Raw genomic sequence first — 22,408 nt, 5'->3', positions numbered from 1 at the left:
GGTTTACTTGCACAAAACTGATCAGTTTTGAGAGATTGTAAATGTCCTTGAAGTGGTCTTTGTGGGTGTGAAACAAATGGTGAGAATTTGAATTGGTCCCTCTTATTATAGTATTGAAATTAAGTCTACTTAATTTATCAAGTCATGTTCATGCCCTGATTTTATATACTTCCTTCAGAGAAAAAAGCTGGCCTGTCCTAAGAGCTGACATGGCTAGCAGAGTCCTGGTCTGGATGCTCCCCTTCCTGTCCTGAGAACAAAGGCCAGTTGCCTAGATTCCACAGGGAGCTTCCTGTCCCTGTGCTCACGCGCAGAGTCGCCGCTTCTCCTAGAGATATCTCTTCTAGGGTTGTGCTTTAGCTGTCACCTGGCACAGTCCTGGTTTGAGGCGGGGTAGGCGGGCCAGGGTCTGAGGTGAGAGGCCCCCAGTGTCCATGGAGCCTCAGGGAACCTGAGCCTTCTTCATTTGGGGAAGGCAGGCACTGGCCGTGGCACACCAATAGCAAGGGAGGGGGTCCCTGGGACCCTATGACAGACTTGCTGCCCAGCTCAAATGGCGCCAGACTAGATAGACCCGAGGGCTTCCCCACACCTGCGCTTCCTCTGCTTTGCTGAGACCAAACCCAGAGGGGCCCTTCTTTCTGGAATCCAGGATGGGCCAAGCCTCCTCGATTCACTGGCCTAGGACTAAAGATCTGAAGTGGACTTTTCTGTTGCTCTGGTACTTGGTCAATTGGCCAGTGGCTCTCCACTCACTCACTGACTTACTCTGCTGTTAAACTGAGCAGCCAGGTACTTGGGGCTCTGTTCCATTTTGAGAGAAAGGAAAAGGACCCGGCCTGTCCTCCAGTGGGAAAGACAAGAACTAAGATTAAGAATGCTGGGACTTCCCTGGTGGTGCAGTGGTTAAGAACTGCCCGCCAATGCAGGGGACACGGGTTCGAGCCCCAGTCCGGGAAGATCCCACATGCTGCGGAGCAACTAAGCCCATGCACCACAACTACTGAGCCTGCGCTCTAGAGCCCGTGAGCCACAGCTACTGAAGCCCGCGTGCCTAGAGCACGTGCCCCGCAACAAGAGAAGCCACTGCAAGGAGAAGCCCGCGCACTGAAACGAAGAGTAGCCTCTGCTCGCCCCAACTAGAGAAAGCCCGTGCACAGCAATGAAGACCCAACGTAGTCAAAAATAAATACATAAACTAAAAAAAAAAAAAGAATGCTTATAAGCAGTTTATTGACAAGTAAAAATGATGCCACATAGACTAAGCTGTAGCAAGACTTAAGAAAGGGAAAGAGGAGGGAGAGGAGAGAAGAGAGAGGGCAGGAGAAAGAAGGGACATGGAAGAGGGACTGAGGGAAAAGGAAGGAGAGAGAGAGATGCGGGGGGAGCACTGCTTTCTGACCCTACAGACCCTCTGAATTTTCCCTCCTTGGCTATTTTTGCTCTGTTTTGACGCATCAGAAACTGTTTTTGAAGACAGTTCCTAGTCATGAACTTAAACATAAAATTCTTGCTCTGGGGAAGCAAAAGTATCAAACAAATGATTTCTCAGGGTCCCAGAGCACCAAAGTAGAAAGCAGATGGGCTGAGGCAGCTGGAGGCCTAGAGCTGCTGCCTATTAGCTGAGTTATTGTGACTTGACCTCTGAGCATCGATTTTCTTCATTTGTAAAGCAGAGTTAATTCAAAAGTGGAAAGTGGAGTTGTCATGGGAATTAAATAAAACAAACCAGCTTTTCTAACTGATTAGATTTTGTCTATCAAAACAATGTTCCTCATTAGTAAAGCTAATTGATAGTGGTCTTGTTTCAACACTTATAGGAACTAGTATTAACCCAACACTAGATTTTGAAAAGCTCTTATTTAAAGGAAGTTAAGTACCCACACAACAGGTGCTATTTGTTACCTTTCTCATGAATTCGCATACAATAACTGGTATAACCCTGCTTCTCAAACCTGGAGACACGAGTGAGGGCTTTGGCTTCTCTTGGGCTTGAAATTAAGAAGCACCTACAGCCTTTGTCCCAGTGCTGGTGTGATGGCAGTGTCTCCCTCTCTACTGCAGTCATTCTCCTGTTCTTCCCTTCTGAGTCCTTCCTCTCGTTCTATGGGTTTAGCAAAAAAAAACAATTCTGAATTTCTCCTTAGAAATTTTCTCTTGGAAGTTTTCTCCACTTGTCAACTTTTACTAGCCAACATGCTGCTCTCTAAAGCGCCCCCATGGTTATGGATCTGAATTTGCATACACATTGTTTGCCTTGAAAATGTCCCTTAGCAGGCTCCCAGCTCATTCAAAACTTGTGTCAGATTAAAACAAAAAATTATAGAATGTTACCTTTCAAGTGTTTAAACAGATGACACAAATATGAAACAGAGACAGAATACCCTACCATCTTAAGAGCTCCTGAAACCATGTACAAGTCCCTGTGTCCTCGCCATGTTGTAACAAAAATAGAAATGAGGTTTTTCCTCTTGATAACAAGGAAAATAAAGGGAACAGTGAACAGGTGAGAGAAGAAACATAAACTGACCTGAAAGAATTAATCGATCCTTGTTTTACTTTTAACTGTTACTAATCTGTAGTGTCTGTAACTAGATTTGTCCATCACAAAGCTAACCTCTAAGGCTCTCTGACACTATGTGAATTACATCCTGCACCTATCACACCCTAACTCCCTGTGAATTACATCCTGCCCCTAACACTCTCTGATCCTGTGTGAATTACATCCTGCACCTGGTGTTTACACTCCCTGAACTCTCTTGTAGCAAATCACTCCTTGTAGCATTCTGCATTTCAGAAAAGTGTGGGCCAATAACTCAGAGACAATAGACTGAGCTGCCGCAGGCAATTACCAGACTGCCTGACACCAGCTGTGACTGTTTTGAAATAATGCAAGAAGAAGAAAAATGCAAGACCTTCACTACTTTGATCCTTATCACCTACCCCAGACTGTGAGCTCCACCTATAAAACCTCTTCTGATTCCCCAGGGAGGGGATGGGCACAGATCTTGAGGTGCTAGCCTACTCTTTGCCTGGCAAGGGATAAAGCTTCTCTATTTCTTTTTCTCCGAAACTCTGTCTCCATATTTCCCCTTGGCATCGATGCACAGAGACCCAAGATTTCTGGCATCACTCCCCAGGGCTTCCCACCTGGGGAGGGACCACTGCCTGTCACAGCTTTTACTAAGTCCTGCTGTCAGAGCCTCAGGCCCGGTCTCTCAGCATCTTCCCTGCTCTGACACCAGTGTCCCTGGACCCACAGGTTGTCACCAAATAAAGGTGGACATGGAAGGGCCCTCCCCTACTTTCTAGCATCCCCCACTCCTCTCAGGTGTGCAGACACGTGGACCTTTTGAAGATGCATAGTTAGGGGGAGGGAAAATGATTTCGTTTATCTCTGATCTGCTGAAGATTTTCCTTAAGCTTTGAACCTGAGCTATTTTGCTTTGTCATAAAAATGCAAAATACCATTCCAACAGCAAATCCGATTCACTCCAAACCCTGTTATACTGTGGAAATTCAGTAAATCACCAACAAAAGGCAGTTCTGGAAGCACAATCCTCCCTTCTTCCTTTATTTGGTGCTCAAAATCCAGCAAGGTCCAGGGATCATGGTCTAGCTTCCTCCTTTCCCTGAGTTCCAGGACTGTTGACTCTAGAGGGCTCATCAAGGAAGCTTACCTTAACCCAGCCACTCCCCATCTGCAGAGCATTTCTGCACGGTGCAAATCCCTCCCCAGGGACGGATGCAAGCTCTCTTCCAACAAAAGTCTGTCTCTTAACCAAATAAACCTACTTGGAGCATCAGCAAAAGGTCTACTTCCGTGGGCATAAAAAGAGATCCTTTCCCCCACAGCCTTGCTCTGTCTTTTGGCTTTTCTTCTCCCCACTGATTTCTCCAGAACCTAAGAAGCAAATGGGAAGAAGCGGCGAGGAAAAGAATGAAAGGAAACAGTGACGTATGACATCCCCAAAAGGATCTCCGACCAGTAATGATAGGGTTGCCAGACGGGAGGCAGGAATCATTGCAACCGTAGCCTTCTCACTGCCTTAGAAGTTATAATCACACTCTAAATGTAAAGGTAAACCCTCCAAGCCAACTGACGTTCCCTCCCGAGGCGTGTCTGGGAACCATACTCTCCACCACCCTGTCAAAGCACGCATCACATTTTGCCATGAGGAACACAAAGCTGCAATTGTGGATGGCGTTCCTGACCAAGGACTCTGGGCAAATAAATGCTAGAGATGACCTGAAATGGCTGTAGAAGTAGACCACAATGCAGCTCTAATTGTCCAATTAGTAAAATAAGGCTCCAGCTCCATGACACGGAAACGAACAAATACTCGGAAGTCCTTCTGTGACAAGAAGGGCCCACATGGCGCACAACACCAGTTCTGTTGTATCAACTTGTATAAAACTAAAATATTGGTTATAAAATAATTTAACATTTATTTGCTGGCCTTCATAGAATTTAGAAGACTTTGGACACGTAGTGCAGGTGGACTAAAGTTCTTAAAAAACAAACAGAAAAGACAAGGTAAAACCGATGTTTATCCTTTCCCCTCAATAAGTTTCTCTTTAGCTGACATAAGTATTAAAAATGTTTTCAATCTATGTGGAATCTTAAAAAATGGTACAAATGAACCTATTTACAAAACAGAAACAGAGTCACAGATGTGGAAAACAAACTTATGGTTACCAAGGGGGAAAGGGGGGGAGGGATAAATTGGGAGATTGGGATTGACATATACACACTACTATATATAAACTACATAACTAATAAGGACCTACTGTATAGCACAGGGAACTCTACTTAATACTCTACAATGACCTATATGGGAATAGAATCTAAAAAAGAGTAGGTATATGTATATGTATAACTGATTCACTTTGCTATACAGCAGAAGCTAACATAATATTGTAAATCAACTATACAGTACTCCAATAAAAATGAACAAAAAAAGGGTTATCTCAAAAAAATTTTTTTTAATGTTTTCAGTGTTTTTAAACTCATAGAGGGAAAGATTATACAGCGTCCAAAGTGCCTGCCAGTATCCTCCAATTAAAATGGCGGGAGGCTGTCAGTACTCAAAGCTGCCCCACAGAGAGCTTGTCACTAATCTGAAAACCAGCTGGGCTTCTACGGATGCTTTCCCTGCCTAGTGAATGGCTGACTTCCCTAGTGCCTGTTGCTTTCATTAGAGGCTCTTTATCGAAACAAATACTCTAATAAATATGCTTATTAAGTTTCATTTTTTATTTTAGAAATCAGGTTTTTTATTCTTAATTTTTTTTAACTTACCCACATTTTATGTCCTCAGGTGCCTTTAGGAGCCCAGCAGGTCTTCACTTAAATAAACAAACCATTAGGCGGAGACACTGTCTAAATGGGCACTATTAGCAGGTTAATAAATCTAGTCACTTAAGAATTTTAGCCTTGACAAAGATACTCCAGGGGGAGATAAATTAAAATATTCTAGCCTAAGGAAGCCTCCACACCAATGACTCAGTGCAAATACACTGAAATATTTACTGTCCTTCAGATCTTCCTGGCTTCTGCAGGAATTTAGATTAATCATCCTTTAGGCTCCATCTGGGTCAGGAGGGAAGTCTTTCAGGGCCTGGTTAACTACTAGGGACTTTTTTCCTAGTGTGGGAGGAGGAAAGCAGGGATATTTGTTGGGGGGCTTTTGAGAGCTAGTGTGTGGGTTTGCTGAGCACTCCCATGAACCCTGAGACCCCGGACATGTGAGGAGTCATGTGGAGGGAACACCCCCTGCACCACCAGGCCGACTCACCCACCGCCGTTGCTCGTTCATTCATTCACTGAACACGTGCCCTGCCTCTCTCTCTGAACCCAGTCTCTACCACGTGGCCCCCACTCCCTTTGCTCCAGACTCACTGTCTCTTAAATAGGCTGACTTGATTCCCAGCTCAGGGCCTTTGCACTTGCTGTGCCGCCTGCCCGGAGCACTCTTTTCCCAGTTCATGAGGTCTCTGCTCAAAAGTCACCTTGCCCAAGAGGTTTCCTCCAGCACCTAACTAAGAAAGGATCCCCTCCACCCCCCTCTGTATTCTCGTTTTCGTAATACCACTGGTCGGTATTGGATTAAGCCCGGTGTGGACGATTGCCCCTGTCTCCATCAGAATGTAACCGGCAGGAAGACAGAACCTGTCTCTTGTTCATGGCCGCTTCCCCGGAACGATGCCTGGCACCAATGAGGTGCTCAGGAGAGATTTGCTGATAAGTAAGCACAACCATAAGGGAGGTACCGCTGGTCAGAGAACTCACCCCAGAGGAAGTGACATTTGTGGGAGGGAGTTAGATTTGGGGAGGAAGGGGTTACAAAGGAGAGAAGGCAGAGAAAGCAGGGAAAAGAGGCTGCAGAAATCACGTCAGAGTGCTGAGCCAGCAATTTCGGGATGATTGCAAAACCTTGGCGAAAGGTTAAAGAGAAAGAGCACCCATGTCTGGCCTTCAACAAAGTATCTGCTGAGCTCTCCTCCAGCAAAAGTTGTCCGGGAACCTGCTCCTCCCTGGAAACCAGACCAGGGGAGGGAGAGCCACTGCCGAATGGCGCCCTCTTGTGGCCAGAGCCTCCAGAACGGATGCTCAGACTATGGCTTTAGCGTGTGGCCCCTACACCTCCCTTCTCTGATCCTGATTCTCTCTTCCCTTTACCAAAATCAAACGACCAGACAGACAGAAAAACAACCACCCAGTGTGGCAAAGTTGATCCTTTGGTAAGACCGCTCCTTAGGCTTGCCATTTTGAAGGGAGTTCATCTGTTTAAAGGTCGGGACTCCGTTGGACAATCGTAAAGGCACCCACTTACTGAGCACGTCCCATGTTTGGAGATCATTAGTGTGTTTGTTAATGTAATCCTCACAGTACTTGGGGTGACTCTCAGTGTCCCCATCACACAGAAGAGGAAGGTGAGGCCCGGAGAGGAAACAGCAGCCCAGCGGCAGGGCTAGCAAGCCGCGGTCAGGACTCACACCTGGGCAGGACCACGCTCCAGCTGTGGTGTGGGGCCACGCGGATGGGAGAAAAAGGCCAGGCCTGGGCAGCTGAGGGAGAGGCCAGGACAGTGGTCGGCATGGTAGGGGACTAATGCCTCCACTACAGTCGTCTCCCTCCCCCTGAGCTGCCCCAGAGACTGCAGTCAAAGAAGCTGCCAATAAAGAAAGAAAAACTCCACGGCTGAGGCTGGTGCGGGACGTGGACCGGAGCCTCCCGAGGACCCTGGGAGCAGAGCCAGGGCTGTCACGGTGCCAGGCTCGGCCTGCCCCGACCCTGTGCAGGCAGCCCAGCACGGCGGCCTGAGCTCGGCCACGTCTCAGCCTCCTTCACCATTTATGGTAGCTGAGCCTCTGTTTGGCCTTCACGGGCCAGTCAATCCCCACGCTGAGAGGGGGCCCTCGCTCACACAGGGCTGCTCTCAGAGCAGATCCACGTGGCTCTGGCAGAGTTCTTGCCGGGGACCTCTCTGTTTCTGCTTTGAAACGTGTTCAGATGGGCAACCACCCAGGACCTGCCCCTCCCACAGACCTGGGGGCAAGGAGGACAGCCCCCAGGCCGAGTGGGAGGGCCTCCTGGGAAGAAGCAGGGCCAGTCCCCGGCTGGCTGGCCAGTGCACATGGGGACTTCACAGGAATCGCAGAGAACTCAGAGAGGCTGGAGAGAGCCTCTGCAGCCAGGCCATAGCCAAGTCAGGGCACCAGTGCCATTCCTCTATCCCTAGGGGCGACAATGCCCAGCCCCGGGGGCGAGGGTCAGCCCCACTCTGGGGCCAGGGGACTTGCACTCTGCAAAAGGGCAGGAAGTTTCAGTGGCTTGGTGATCTGGGTTCAAAAGGCCAGTGTGGCTCACGACCTTGGGGTGCTTAGGCAAGTGACATTGATTTCTTGAGACCCTCAGACCCTTCTGTGTAAGATAGGAAGAGCACTGCTCCCCAACCCTGGGCTGCTGCTCACATACAGGGAGACTCTCCCCAAGAGGCTGAGCCCTGGGGGAACAGAGCGGGGAGACATGTCTCCTGCTAGGCTGCTGGAAAAGCAGGGCACGGCGCATCTGTTCCAAGCACCCGGGCCCCAGTCAGCGGGGGAGCTGGGGGCCCCGGCTCAGCTGGGGCTGGGGAGTCAGGCTTACCTGAACACCTGGGGCCCAAGAAGTCCTTCCCTGGCCCTGTCACCATGCCTGCCGATACCACAGCCCAGATAGCTCTGTCTTGAGTCTGTGGCTCTCCAGGGATTTCCTGGGACTAAGCGCTTGGTGCTGATCAATGGATGACAACCATAATAATCAGATTACTGGACACCAGGCTGGGAGGTATAAGAGCAAGCCTGGGGTGGTGGGGAGCATCAAGGGCAGAAGAAAAAGGGACAAACGGTGGCCCTCTGGAAGCCTCAATACTGGCACTTGTTACCCGGTGTCCCGCAGTGCGTGAGGGGTCATTTGTGAGAGCCTAAGTCCTCCAGGGATACTTTATCGTTCAGTGCATGCGGTTTTCTGCCTACCAGACTGGAAGCTTCTTGAGCCAAGGGAGTCTTTGCCTCTTTCCCCTGCATCTTCCCTCAGCCTTGGTGGGGTGAGGGGGTGGGGGACTGGCCTTGCATGTCCATCTCCCATGGCAGACCCTGGTCACTGTGAGCTCCTGGAGGCCATCGCCTCCACCTGCCTGCCTTTAGGTGCGGTGCCCTTTCTCCAAAGCAGATGTGTTGGCAGGAAAGGTGCTTCCAGAGAGGTGCCCAGGGGGCTCCTACCATGGACAGTGACCCGGGCGCTGCAGGACACCTGCCCCAAGGTGTTCTCGGCCAGACAGGTGTAGGTGCCATCGTCCTCTGGGAGGGCATCCTGGATGTGGAGCTCAGCCACGCCAGCCTCGCAGGTGGAGTGAGCATACTGGATGGGCTGCCCTGTGGAGGGAAGCACAGGAAGGCTCAGGCAGGGAGCACCCAGTGGCAGGGTGTGAGCCCTGTCCTCAGCAGGGCAGCTGTTGTCATGACGCTGATGTTCCCCATACTTGCTCAGCCCCACTGAGGGCTAATGATGTGTCAGGACCACCCCCAGCCAACTGGACAGAGGTTCGAGGAGGGGAAAAAGAGGTAGGTGCTAGGGAGGTAAAGGAGAGGGAGTGATTGTGTGGGTGGAGGAGCAAGGCTGGGGCTGGTAGGACTTGGGGGACAGATTCTGGAGGCACTTAGAATGCAGGCAGGAAAGGGACAGAGTTCTGTGCATTCTGTTTAAATAGTCCCCAAATCCACATCCTAGACTTCATAGAATCCTGAGCCTGGAAAGAATCTGACAGGGTCATCTGGCCCATAGCCCAGCCTCAGGCAGAACAGACCTCACCCAGACTGCACATGAGGCTCCCGGCTCCTTTTAGATGTCTCCAGAAACAATGATTCCATTTCCCATTGCAGATATTTACCAGAAGCAATTCTGCACCCTCAACCTAACACTGCAATGACATGCATTTTAGAATTCACAGAAAAGATAAATAAAGGGAACTAAAAAACGACTCTGGCCCTTTCTTCCAAGAGTCCCTTGCATGGAGGGCCCTTTATTCAGGTCACATAAAGTCCTGCATGGAGACAGAAGTGTGTGGCGTGAAATTCAGTGGTTTCTTTAATGCTATATGTTCCCGGGATTTTATCATTCCAGGATGTGAGCTTTCATTTCCAGGGAAAAAAAAAAAAAGAATCTCATTACTGAAGATCCTGGCCTTAGAGCAGGAATGTTTCCATTCACCATATACGAAGCAACTGTCAGTTCCTTCCCTTGTCAGCCCAGGCTCCTGGTTTGCACATCATAAAACTGGGGGCGTGCAGTGGGAGAGGGAGAAAGTGCAGAAAAAGGTCCTCTCCCTGCAATCCAATGTTTTCTTCTGCACATAGCAACACTTCACATCTCCACGACAGGCACTGCCAAGTCAGCCACAGGGCCAGAGGAAAGAGATTCCGCCAGCCTGACTGCACTTCATAGAAGTGGGGCTGGGGGCTGGGAGAGCCAGGGGCCAGGATCCTGCTACTGAGAGGACTGAACACCCGTGTGTGTGTGTGTGTGTGTGTGTGTGTGTGCATGTGTGTGTGCATGTACCTAAAACCTCTCTTCCTTGAGAATACCAGTACATTCCATGACTGCCATCTAAGTGCCTCTGCTGTTGAAACCTGTGCCAACAAGCTGTTTGAGAGCTCTCCTTTTACTGGAGCATAGCTCATTTTGGCTCCACAAGCATGGGGTGAGATGGTGGCTCCAGAAAGGAGTTGTTGGCTCAGGGCACTCAGAATTAGGCAACACAGAACTCCCAGGTCCAAGACTGGTGAGATCAGAGTTGGCGGCCAAGGGTCCCCGACTTGTGCATGATCGCCCTCTAGTGGGAAGAGTGTGAAAATGCCAAGATTCGCCAAGAGTAAGGTGGGGTTGCTTTTCAGTTTGAAGAGGTGTAGACCAGGGGTCAGCAAACTCCTGCTCGTGGGCCAAATCCCACTTGACGCCTGTTTTTATATAGCCCAAAAGCTAAGGATAGTTTCTCATATTTTAAAGGGTGGGAAAAAAATCAAAGGAAGACTATTTCATGACGTGGGACAATTGTGTGAAATTCACGTGTCCATAAATAAAGTTTTATTGCAGTACAGCCACACCCATTCATTGACATGTTGTCTCTGGCTGCGCTCTGCGCCATGACAGCAGAGTTGAGTAGCTGTGACAGAGACTGCATGGTCTGAAAATTTGGAAATACTTACCAACTGGTCCTTTATTGACAATGTTTCTTGATGTCTGGCCTGGAGTGTGAGCCAGGTGGAAGGGAAACTCTCTTGCTCAGAGCCCTTCCTAGTCTTTAACATCCATGCTCTGTTCCGACTGCAAGGAGGCTGCCTCCTCGCAGTCAGTCACGGAATCCGATAGGAGCTCTGTCCTTAGTGAGAGGTGGAGACCCCAATTCTCACCTCTCTGCCCAAGAAGACCACACATAGGGAGACCCCGAGGCAACTTCTCTCACTGACTAAAGATCATTTCTAGCAAAGCCTAAGCAAACTATACCGATGAGGCAGGTTCACAGGCAACATGGCAGTGGTGCAGAAATGACTGGGGCTATTTGGTGCACAGGGGACGGGCCGCTGCTCCCTTAAGGAGCCTATTCCATCAGCGTGAGAGCTGGCAGAGACCCGAACCTTCTGTTCCAGCCCAACTCCTCACCGATAAAGAAGCTGATGCCCAAAGAGGTAAAGGGGGGTGTCCAAGGTCACCCAACCACTCGATACGGAGAAGGACAAGTGCAGATCCTTCATCCTCCCTGCAGATCCCCAAAGCAGACCTCACTCAAGTTCACCAATTTTATGGACTGTTCTCAGTTCTAATAATAGAGTACTCCCATACTTTTGGAATTTAAAGGCTTTTTTTTTTAAAAAAAGAGAAGGGTGATAATATATAATAATTTTTTTTTCCAACCTTACTTGGCAAAAAAAAAAAAAAAAAAAAAAAGTTGGGATGTCTCTATAGGACTATAATTTTAAAAAGAATTACTGGTCTATAAACCCCCAAACCACTTGCCGCTAAATAAAAGGCAAGATCCCATGAGCAACTGCTAGTGTGGTTCATTAATCTGTTGGTATATTCATTTTTTGACTCAACAAATATTTATTGAAGCCCACTCTGAGCCTGGCCATATGAAAAGAAACTAAATTGCTTGTGCACCCAGGTGCCAGGCATCTCATTAACTGTTTTATATAAAGGATCTAATTTAATTTTCACAACCACCACCCTGGAAGGTAGGTAGCATTATTCTCGGCTTGCAGACGAGGAGCTTAAGGCTCATCATACAGGAGTAAAACTTGCCCAGTGTCCCCAGCCAGGCATTAGCAGACTCCCAGGTCCCGTGCTCTCTCTGCACCCCGTGCTTCCTTCTCATGCATAAACGGTTCAGACTGATATGTGGGGAAGCCAAGTGAGAATGCAGGCAGGGTCAAGGGTCCAGGCAGCTGGAGCAGGGGGGACTCACCATTGAGCAGCCAAGTGATTCGGGGCACCGGGGTCCCCTGCACCGAGCACTGCAGCACAAAGTCCTGGCCCTCAACGACAGTGCAGTCCTTTAGGACACTGGAGAATGAGGGGGCCGCCTCCATCACGGCCAGCCCTGTGAAGGCAAAGAACAGACAGGCCATCTCAGATCACAGCTGACCTGTGCTGTTGACTGACCGGAGGCTGACACCTCACTGCCCTGTGTGCCCAGGGCTTGCTTCTTTGGTGGCCTGGCTTTGCCTGACCCATCATCACACAGGGAAGCAGGCAGCACCACTGAGACAGGGACCTGGAGCCTGAGGCAGAGTCACTGGCAGGGGCTTTTTCACTGTCACAAGACACCCCAGGTCTGGGGGTGCTCAGGATGAGGCTGGCCTCCTCTCCCCCGGGACACGTGCCCCCCCCCCTTCTTGTCTTGACTTTCACTATCCTGGAGCATCCGCAGAGTTCCTCCTTCCCCCTTTCTTGGCCCTATTCTACTTTCTGGTGTCTTTTATCATCTTTGACGTGTCCCATCAGACGATGCACACATTTTTTTTTATTTAAAAAATCCTTGGCTGAAATGTCTCATTAGATTGAAAATGTGGATAAAATAGATTTTTTAGGAAAACAAAAAATGGCCTAAGCTGACTCAAAGAACAATTTATAAATTAAAAAAATAGACTGGCAACCTCGATGATCTAATCATAGAAATATCCCCTTATGGTTTACTCAAGAGATATATGTACAAGGATGAACACTGAAACATTGTACGTCACAGCTAAAGACCCTGCACACTCTTGTGAATATCTTTTTCACTTGTAGAGACCACATGCCCATTGGTGAGGACATTTCCATTTTAAATTATTATAATTAATTTTTCCAATTCCAGGACAGAATCAAATGACAAGGACTTACATGGCTTCTAGTTTTCCAACCTAGGCCAGTGGTTCAGAAGCACTGGGGGCCTGGGACAATGCATTACTCAGTCCCCCTCTGACTCTGGTGCACATTCTCATTGAGAACCACTGAGCTGAACTTTCCAGAAGCCTTCTAAATAGGTGAGTTGGGGAGTATTTTGTCATTTGGGGGCCATAATTAAGAGCAATAGGGATAGAAAATCTCTTCTACAACACCCAGAACATGCTGCAGAAGAGTCAAGGTGGCTGATACCTGAGAAAAGGCAACTGGATTTGGTGATTAGAAGATATCTCACTGGTACTTTTCAAGAGAAGCTATTCAATACAGTGATGAGGGGAAAACCATATTATACAGCAAAGGTTTAAGGGCAAAGGCTAATATTCGAGGGCTTACCAGGTACTTTTCCAGAGGTGACAATGCCACGAGACTGCTATCTTTAGCCCGTTTTATAGATGAAGTTCATAATTTCCCATAGTCCAGCCCAATGGTGAAGCAAGGCTTTACACCCAGTTCTCTGACTTTACATCCACACTTCTTCCTCTAGCCCCGAGCTCCCCTAAAGGGAGAGCTGGCAAAGTGGGAGCACAGCTACAAGTCAGGATGTGGTGCATGTGAATGGGACCGGTACTGAGGGAAGGGATGCCAGCCTATCTGGACAGGTTGGGGGAGGCACCACCTCCACCCCTTTGGACGGCATCGAATTCCCTCATTAGAGAAATGCCTTTGGGAGTCACTGAAAACAATATGGGCTTTTGTGTCAGACCAACACGGGTTAGGAACATGCTATTTTTTTACAAGGCAGGGGACCTTGAACAAGTCACTTAACCTCACTGCAGCTCAGTATTCTCATCTGGAAAATGGGTGTAACTCTATCTCATAAGATTGTTGGGATAACTAAATGGAGCCATGCAAGTAAAGCTTTTAGCACGAAGTCTTGCACACTGAACAGGCTTTCAGTGGGGGATTAGCTATCAATATCAGATGGAAGCTGGGCGTGGAGACTGGACTTGCAGCAAGTTTTGGGGGTAAAAGAGAGTGGAGAGAGAACGTGGGAGCTTAAGGGTCAGTGAAGCAGAAGGAAGATTTTTTTTTTTCTTTTTAGTTGAGGGGAGACCAGAGCACACCTGTAGGGAGGAGAAAGAGGCCTCTAGATAGGGGGACGGGGAGAGACTGAAGAAACGGTGGGAGAGTCAATCATTATTAGACCCGATCTTTGCGGGGATGGGAGGGATGGAAAGAGAACTCTCGGTGAGGGAAACAGGCAGCTTTTCTGCAGTGATAGGAAGAAAGAGAGGAAGAGGCGTTAGACGACCTACATCTTGGTGAAGCCTTCTAGAGAACAGCTAAGGAGAAAGGCAGTCAAGCAGGACTTCTGGAATGGCAGACTAAGGCCTTCCGTAAGTCTGCTCCTCCAGACAAGGAACAGGAATGCTGGCAAAAGTGCTCCACATTAACTTTCTCAGAACTCTGGGAATTACCCAAAGGCTTACAGCCTTCTGAGCAGCCTTCATTCTAAAACAAACACACACACAGCTGAATCTTGGTAAGAAAAGCAAGCTTTGTGGCATGCCCAGTTTCCACCCCCTTGCCCAGCCCTGCGGTGGCTTTAAAACCCACATTGTCTTTCACCCCCAACTTGCTGCAGGTACAGTCTCCATGCACAGCTTCCATTTAATAATGGAAGCTAACAACTCCAACCAAAGCTTCTTGGTTTTTAACCTTTGGTGGACACAATGTTAGGTGAGTCCCCCGCCCTGACTCAGAGCCCTGGATGATGAAGCTCAGGTTCCCCGACCTGGGACCTCTGCCTACAGGCACTCCCACCTCCCAATGAATGGATAATATTCCTTGCAGAGGAATTCACAAATGTAGTAAAACTCCCAATTAAGAAGTGAGTCAATGGTATACAGTGAAAAGCAAGACTACCTCTCACCCCTTCCTGGACCCCCCGTTTCTCTTCCTAGAGGTAACTTGTGGACCCTTCCAGAAATGTTTATGCACACACAAGCATCAGTTTGCTTTGTGTACATAGAGTTTTTTTCCTTTAACACAAACAGCATATGGTACACACGGCTCTCTCTGCACTTGGCTTGTCCCCCGTACTAACATATCTTGGACAGGTTTCACTAGCAGGGTCTACAGGTCAGGCACATTCGTTCCCCTGGCTTCATGGCATCTTACTGTGTGAATGAACTAGTAAGCTCTTTTTTTGGAAACACTTATTATGGCAAATTTCAAACATACACAAAAGTAGAGAAAGCTGTATAGTGAATCATCATATCCCTGTTTCTCAACTTTCATAATGGCCAATCTCACTTCATTCATACCCGCCACTGAGTCCCACCACACATGGATTATATCTGAAGTAAATATCAGAAATCATATCATTTCACCAGTAAATAAGTCAGCTTATATCTCTAAAATGTATGGACTTTGAAAAAAATCACCACGAGATCCACCATCACCTCTTAAAAATAGCACTAACTCCTTTATACTGGATACCTTGTCAGTGCTCAAATTTTCCTGATGTTCTTACAAAAAAAATTTTTTTAAAGGTGTCTCCATCAGGATCCATGCAAAGTCCATGTATTGCAACTACTGGTGTCTCTTATGTGTCTTTTCATCTAAGTTTCCTACAGTTTGTTCCTTCTTTCCTTTTGGCTTGCAATTTACTTGTTGAAAAAAATAGGTGAAGGTTATTTGTCTCATAGAGTTTCCATCAGCCTGCAATGTGCTGTGGTTTAATAAGTTCCTCAATACATGTAATGACATGAGTCTAGGGTCCCTAAATAGCATTTAAAGTGAAGGGGAAATCTTATAGAGAGATAGATGGGTGCAAGGCTATTGAACACAGTTCTGTTACAGTAGTGAAAAAATGGAAACAATAGAAACAATCTAAATGGAAACAACAATAAGGCCGTGCCTAAACGTCGTTCTATGAAATATTATATGGCCATTCCAAAGCAAGCTTTTAAACGATATTAAAAAATATAGAAAGAAATAGTATAGAAAGATGCTTATGTAACGTGAGCAAATTAGAATAGTAAGCAGTATACAAACAGCACAAAGCTAACTTTGTTTTAAAAATATTAAACTATCATTTACTTCTGAGTCATAAGATTATATACATTGTTTAAATTCCTCTCAATGAACATGCACTACTTTTATAAACAGACACTATAATGAGCACAAAAGATGTGGCACTCACGTCACCTCACATCACTCTCAGTGTGTCGATCTGGTTCTCTGTGGTTACCAAAGTGAGACTTGGCAGCTCACAGCTGGGCTGGGCCTGGGGCCTGGGCATGTTTATTCTGAGGTGATTCGGATGTGAACTCCCCGATCAGGAATCACTCTCCTGGAGCAGTGACTCTGGCCTTGGCCGGTGGGTGGGGGTGATGTTTCTGTTGGGTGGTACACCCTGGGCAGGGGTCTGCAGGAGGTGACGCTTGTGCGGTGTATGAAGCACCCCACAAAGGTCCTCCCTCAGGGAAGCCGGGGTGACCTGGAGGAATGTACTCACTTTTCACCAGGAGGGTCCAGCCACAGGACACCCGGCCTCGGACATTGGTGGCTGTGCAGCTGTAGTTCCCGCTGTCCCTGGCCCGGGCTCTCAGGAGGCAGAGGTAATGGGTCCCCCCAGCTTCATAAACCTCGATGGTGCCTTCTCTTCTCCTCAAGGGGGCACCGTCCAGGAACCAGGTCACTTCGGGCTTCGGGATCCCTGAAACTACAGGGCCAGGTGAAGGACGGGAGGTCCCCGAGAGCACGCTGTACTTGTGGGGTGCAGGTAGGGGTGGAGAGGCTGAGCCGGAGGGCAGAGCCCAGTCCCGTGTGCAGCCGCCCTCCCGCTTGAACCTGCTTTCTTACCCCTCCCCCCACATCCCAAGACAGAGGCAGGCCTTGGGGAGGAGGGCTACAAGGTGATAAGCTAGGTCTCCAGATCAGCCAGAGGGAGGAAAGAGGAGGGGACCCTGTGGCTTGTGTGTGGTGGAGACCGTGGTGATGCGTTTCCCGCGGAGGATGGTGAGAATTAGGGCTCAGGGTCAATGCTGTCTCCAACCATGAACAATGGGTCACTGCTGGGAGTTTCTCTAGAATAAGAGATGTGACGAGACTGAGTCCTTCCGGAGGGGAGACCCCTGTAAGGTGCTTCCTGGGGTCGGGGATGGGGCTCTAGTCCAAGGGGCCGGGGGATACAGGAGACTCTGACCACTGAGCGGAAGGGAGTGTCCACCCGGGGGCTGTGTGGGCACCAGCGGCCTCAGGCAGCTCTACTCACCCTCGCATCTGAACTTGACTGGCTGATCCTCATTGACTTCCTGGCTTTGAGGCTTGCTCTCAAATTTGGGGAATGTTGTGTCCCCCTGGCCCTCCGTGGGGACCTTCCTGGTAGCAACCTGGCTCACAGTGTCTTGGCTTCCCAGGCCACACTGCCTGGTGTGGAGGGCGGCTGGAGGGCAAGCAGCTGGCTTCTCCCTCTCTTCTCTGGAAGGAGACAGAGCATCCGAGACTGGCACTCTCGGTGCCAGCTGCACTTTTGCGGCCTGCAGGGTGATGGTGCTGGAAGTCTTCTGCAGGACGGGGGTCCTCAGGGCCTTTCCGGGCGAGTTCCCCGATGGCTCCGGCTCAGATTCCCTCAGGGGCTGAGGCTGGTTCCCCGTGGCCCAGGTCGGGGAGCCACCTCTCTGGAGGCTGGAGCAGTTCTTACTCTCAGCTGCAGCCTCCAGGCCATCCAGTTTCAGCCCCTGAGCGATTCCATGGGTCACTTCCTTCCTGATGTCTGAATTGGCCACCTTTGCTCCTCTCACAAGCGACCTGTTTGGTGGGTGTGTGGCGGGGGACAGTGGGGCAGAAGAAGGAATAGAACAATCATCTGGTTACGCATTACAAGCCCAGACTCCAGGGGTTACAAAAGCCCACAGATCAAGACAGAGTAAGAGCCGAGGTCTTTCTATGCAGTTTACTCAGTTTCCAGCCAGAAAACAAGCAGCCATTCTCCGTCTTCCCTGCCCCTCATCCCCAGCCCAGTGTTCTAGCCACACTCATTACATCTGCCCTTTTTCTCTTCTCCATGAGCCCCGACCTGGTTCAAACAGGTGGTGTCCCCTGTCCACACTGGCCCTAACCCATGTTCCACATAGCACGCACAGTCCATCTTTTAAAAACATAAATTGAACGATGCCATTTTAAGCTTAAGAATTTCCAACAGCTTTTCCACTCGATTAAGAGTAAAACTGAGCTGTTCAAGACGGCCTGCAGGGATGCCATGCGGGAGCTGGCTCTGCGTGGACTGCCCCCAAGACACTGTCTCCAGTGCCTACCAGGCTGCAGCCCCTCGGGGTTCTGTGGGCCCCAGGCTCCCTCCCTCTCACCTCACCACTTTCACACCTGCAACACCTCTGTTTGGAACACTTTCTCCCTGAGATTTTCTTCTCTTAGCTCATACTACTCGTCACAGGCCTGAGCTCAAACATCAAGCTTTCCAAAAGGGGTTCTCTGACACTCTACTCCAAATTAGCGCTTCTCGTAGACTTATGTTTAGTGCTTACGTATTGTGTGGCTCTGTTTTAGGCCCTTCTCTACACTAGACAGCTCACCATGCATACCTAGCATCTAGCACAGAGCCTCACGCTCAGGAAAGGAAGCTCTCCCGATGAAGATGTGCTGGGTGAGCAAGTAGATCCTGGCCTTGAACGTGGAGGGTATCCTTGCAGAGCAATGCCCTTCCTAATATGACAGCTAACTAGTAAAGATACTGAGCAGGGTCTTCGAGAGTCTCAGTGCTGATGGCAAGCCTGACACAGAACCTGGACAGCAAATTACAACAGAGTAAAACTAAACACCCCAAATAAAACAATGCCCCCCAAACAATCAGTTCTCCCCGCTATACGGTGACTCAGAAATTCAGGGCATTTCTTTTTTTTTTTTTTTTTTTTGCGGTACGCGGGCTCATCTCCCTGCAGGAAACCTTTAGATCTGTAAGTCATGTGCCTGAAAGAGGTTAGAATCAAGTAGGGGAAAGGTGAGCAAAGAATCCGCCCCACCCAGCATCTGGGAAGGATGGTGGTGAGACTGGGCCACTGGAGGTGGACCCTGCCCCGAAGGGCCAGCCCCTGCAAAACAGAGGGCACCAGAAGGGTGAAGTCTGAGGGGAGCTCCTTATTCTCCCTTTTTCTCCTCCTTCTCTGTCTCAGCATCCCATCCTCCTCTAACGTCTTTCTCTCCTGGTCCACGCCACTGCGATTCACAAATTCCCATCTGTGTGATCCTCTCCCCTACCATGGCACTTAACCTAGACTCCTCTATGAGAAATGAGGTGAGGTGGGGTGGGGAGAGGATATGAGCACTCATTAAGCACTTAGTATGTGCAAGTACTTCATGTATCTTATTTCATCTTCAGCCCTTTGAATTGGCTGTACAATCTGAATTTTATAATGGTGCAAATGAAAGCTGAAGAGAATAAGTAATTTGCCCACAGAGCTAGAAGGCAGTGCTAAGAGTCTGTCCCGAGTCTAAACACAGATAAGTCCCTCAACCAGATCCTGATTTCAGAGTCTGGGGTGGAACCTAAGAATTTGTTTTTTTTTTTTTTTTTTTTTGCGGTATGCAGGCCTCTCACTGTTGCGGCCTCTCCCGTTGCGGAGCACGGGCTCTGGACGCGCAGGCTCAGCGTCCATGGCTCACGGGCCCAGCCACTCCACGGCATGTGGGATCCTCCCGGACTGGGGCACGAACCCGTGTCCCCTGCATCGGCAGGCGGACTAGCAACCACTGCGCCACCAGGGAAGCCCCCAGGGCAGGGCATTTCTTGATGACGAGCCCTCTTTTCTCTCAGGGCATTTCAAGATGGAAACATGATAATCACAAAGCCTACACATACCTATTGGCAATGTCCAAGCCTGGAAAAAGGGAGAAGGTAGAAAGACCGTTAGTGGAATGTTTTATACACCAAGAACAGAAAGTGATACGACAACCATCTCTTGTTTATGACAGAGTTTGGCTTCCCAAACTCTCACTTTCCCCATCACCTATGGTCCTCCCTCCCTCTCTCCTTTCAGCTTCCCTGGTCCTGAACTTCTTGGGTTAATCTGATAAACTCCTCTGAGCCCTGGAGACACTGTTAAGCTTCCAGCGCTGCCCTGGGACCTTTATGGCAGCCTCTGCTGCCCCGCCCTGGGCACTGGAGCTTCCTGTTCTCTAGCCCACAGAAGGAAACAAAAACCACTCTACTGAAAACTTCAAACCCAGAAAGTTTAACCTGCATGTGGCCTTCAAAAGAAACCCCCAGTGATCATTTTTGACAAATACCTGCTTCATTTTAAAGTATACAGAGAAAGTGTTATTTTATTCAGTTCTTCAAAGAAAAAACATACAATTACTAGATATGTTTATCTTGCCGCATGACTTTAAAACATTTTTATCACGGAAAATTACAAAATATACAATAGTACAGAGAAGGATATAACAAACACTGAAAGCCTACACCCAGATTAGGGAAATATCAACCTTTTGCCAATCTTATCTATCCCTTTTTGTTTTGGTTATTTGAGGGGCTTTTTCTGGGAATATTTTCAAACAAAATGTCATTAAGTGCTTCAGAAGGAAACAGTTCTTTAATTCAGTGCCAGGGCAAGTAAAGGGAGAGGGACTAAAACACTTCTCCAGATGACTAACAGCAGGTCCTGAGCCTGTAGTGAGTTGTGAAGTCAAATGCTATGGTCAGGACCAGGGTTTTTTCTTTTTTTCTTTTTTTAATTGCCAACGTTTTCTTATGTGGTAGTCCTACACTTTATTTATTTATTTATTTTTAAATATTCATTTATTTATTTATTTATTTTGGCTGCACCGGGTCTTAGTTGTGGCACGCAGGATTTTTTTTTTTTTTTTTTTAGTTTCAGCATGTGGGATCTAGTTCCCCAACCAGGGATCGAACCCGGGTCCCCTGCATTGGGAGCATGGAGTCTTATCATTTATTTATTTATTTATTTTGGCTGCACCGGGTCTTAGTTGTGGGCACTGAGGCTCTTTTTTTTTTTTTTTTTTTTTTTTTAGTTTCAGCATGTGGGATCTAGTTCCCCAACCAGGGATCGAACCCGGGTCCCCTGCATTGGGAGCATGGAGTCTTATCCACTGGACCACCAGGAAAGTCCCCAGGGTTTTTTCTTTTAATGGTGTAGAATGGAAGAGAAAATGCCAGCATGTACTGTACATAATACTACTCAGGATTATTCCATAAAACTTGTTTTAGTTAAATCTCTCTCTCTCTCTCTCTCTCTCTCTCCATCTATCTATCTATCTATCTATGTCCTGGGTTGCAATGTAGAATAAATTTGTTTCTGTGGGTAGTGAACACACTTGGGCCAAAAATGTACAGAAAGCAAGAAAGGGTATTTTCTGAGAAAGGAAACAGACGGGGAAGAGGAAAATCAAAGAAATGAGGGTAAGAAAGGAGGAGGAGAGAGTAAGGTCATTTCCCTCCCAGATCCCCAAATCCCACCCTGCTCAAGCAAGGTTCCCGCTAGAATGAAGTGACGTCAATCCCCTTCCCCCTCCACACACTTTGGCTTCCCCAGGCTGGACTTGGCAGAACCAAGGGGAATGTAAGGGAGAGGCGTATTCAAAGAGATTTCAAGAGAAGAGTTTACTGGGGCTGATGACTACAGCAAGAAGAGACAGGAGTCAAAGGCGATGCTGAAATGCCCAGTCTGGTGGGAAGCAAAGAGTTACGTTGAGGGAGCACCTGATCTGAACGACAGGATGGATGACAAGATCAATTTCAGGCAGGTTAAATCTGAGGTGATGGGGAGACATTAGCAATGTCCACTCTTCCAAAAGGCAATTAGAGATGTAAATAAAAAAGGAGTCTGAGCAAGAAGGAAAAACTGAACACAGGTGTGCAGACACGCGTGAAGCATCTTCCTCCGTGGCCGTGTCTGTGCTACCCGCCTACCCTTTCTTCTGATTCAAGACCCTGCCCCTGGGGAGGGACACATGAGTAGGTAAGTGTGACACGTGTAACACACAGACACGTAATGAACACGCAGCTCCTTCTAGGAGGGTAGGGACTCCAGGAAGGGACAGTCCAGCACTAGCCCTCCCACCGCCTGATACCTTGGATGGAGAGCTCAGCAGACATGGAGGCCTTCCCTGACCCGTTCACCACCATGCACGTGTACACTCCCACGTCATCTTGGTTGACCTCGTGGATTTCCAGGACTTGCACCCCATTCTTCTCAGACATAGACACACGGGAACTGGGCTGCAGGGGAACATCTCCCTGTGGATGGCATAGGCAGCTTGGTCAGAGAAACTGCTCACCTTTTGACTCTGTCCTACCTCCTGTCAATCCAGGTGGGACAGACACCAGGCATGCACAGCAGGGCCCTCTGCTCTGGGCTCTGTCAACATGCTTGGAGAGCAGCTGGAGGGCAACCCAAGGGCCCTGACTTGAGGTGCATGGATGCGCTGTGGTGTTCGGTC

At 48.6% G+C, this 22,408-nt stretch overlaps 1 protein-coding gene across 1 annotated transcript in view; it reads right to left on the bottom strand.

Moving 5' to 3' along the window:
* MYLK (myosin light chain kinase) overlaps positions 1-22,408 on the bottom strand; it is a 184,635-nt gene that overhangs the window by 98,528 nt on the left and 63,699 nt on the right. Inside the window, exons 5-10 of the mRNA XM_028492960.2 lie at positions 22,040-22,205; positions 19,809-19,827; positions 17,208-17,743; positions 16,449-16,655; positions 12,006-12,140; positions 8,767-8,919 (exon numbers count right to left, since the gene is read on the bottom strand). Coding sequence (XP_028348761.1) covers positions 8,767-8,919; positions 12,006-12,140; positions 16,449-16,655; positions 17,208-17,743; positions 19,809-19,827; positions 22,040-22,205 — 1,216 coding nt within the window. The remainder of the gene's footprint in view (positions 1-8,766; positions 8,920-12,005; positions 12,141-16,448; positions 16,656-17,207; positions 17,744-19,808; positions 19,828-22,039; positions 22,206-22,408) is intronic.

The sequence above is a fragment of the Physeter macrocephalus genome, chromosome 1 (assembly GCF_002837175.3).
Source record: "Physeter macrocephalus isolate SW-GA chromosome 1, ASM283717v5, whole genome shotgun sequence".
Classification (NCBI taxonomy): domain Eukaryota; kingdom Metazoa; phylum Chordata; class Mammalia; order Artiodactyla; family Physeteridae; genus Physeter; species Physeter macrocephalus.
Note: the sequence above shows the minus strand (reverse complement) of the source record. Positions and strands in the feature narration are given on the sequence as shown.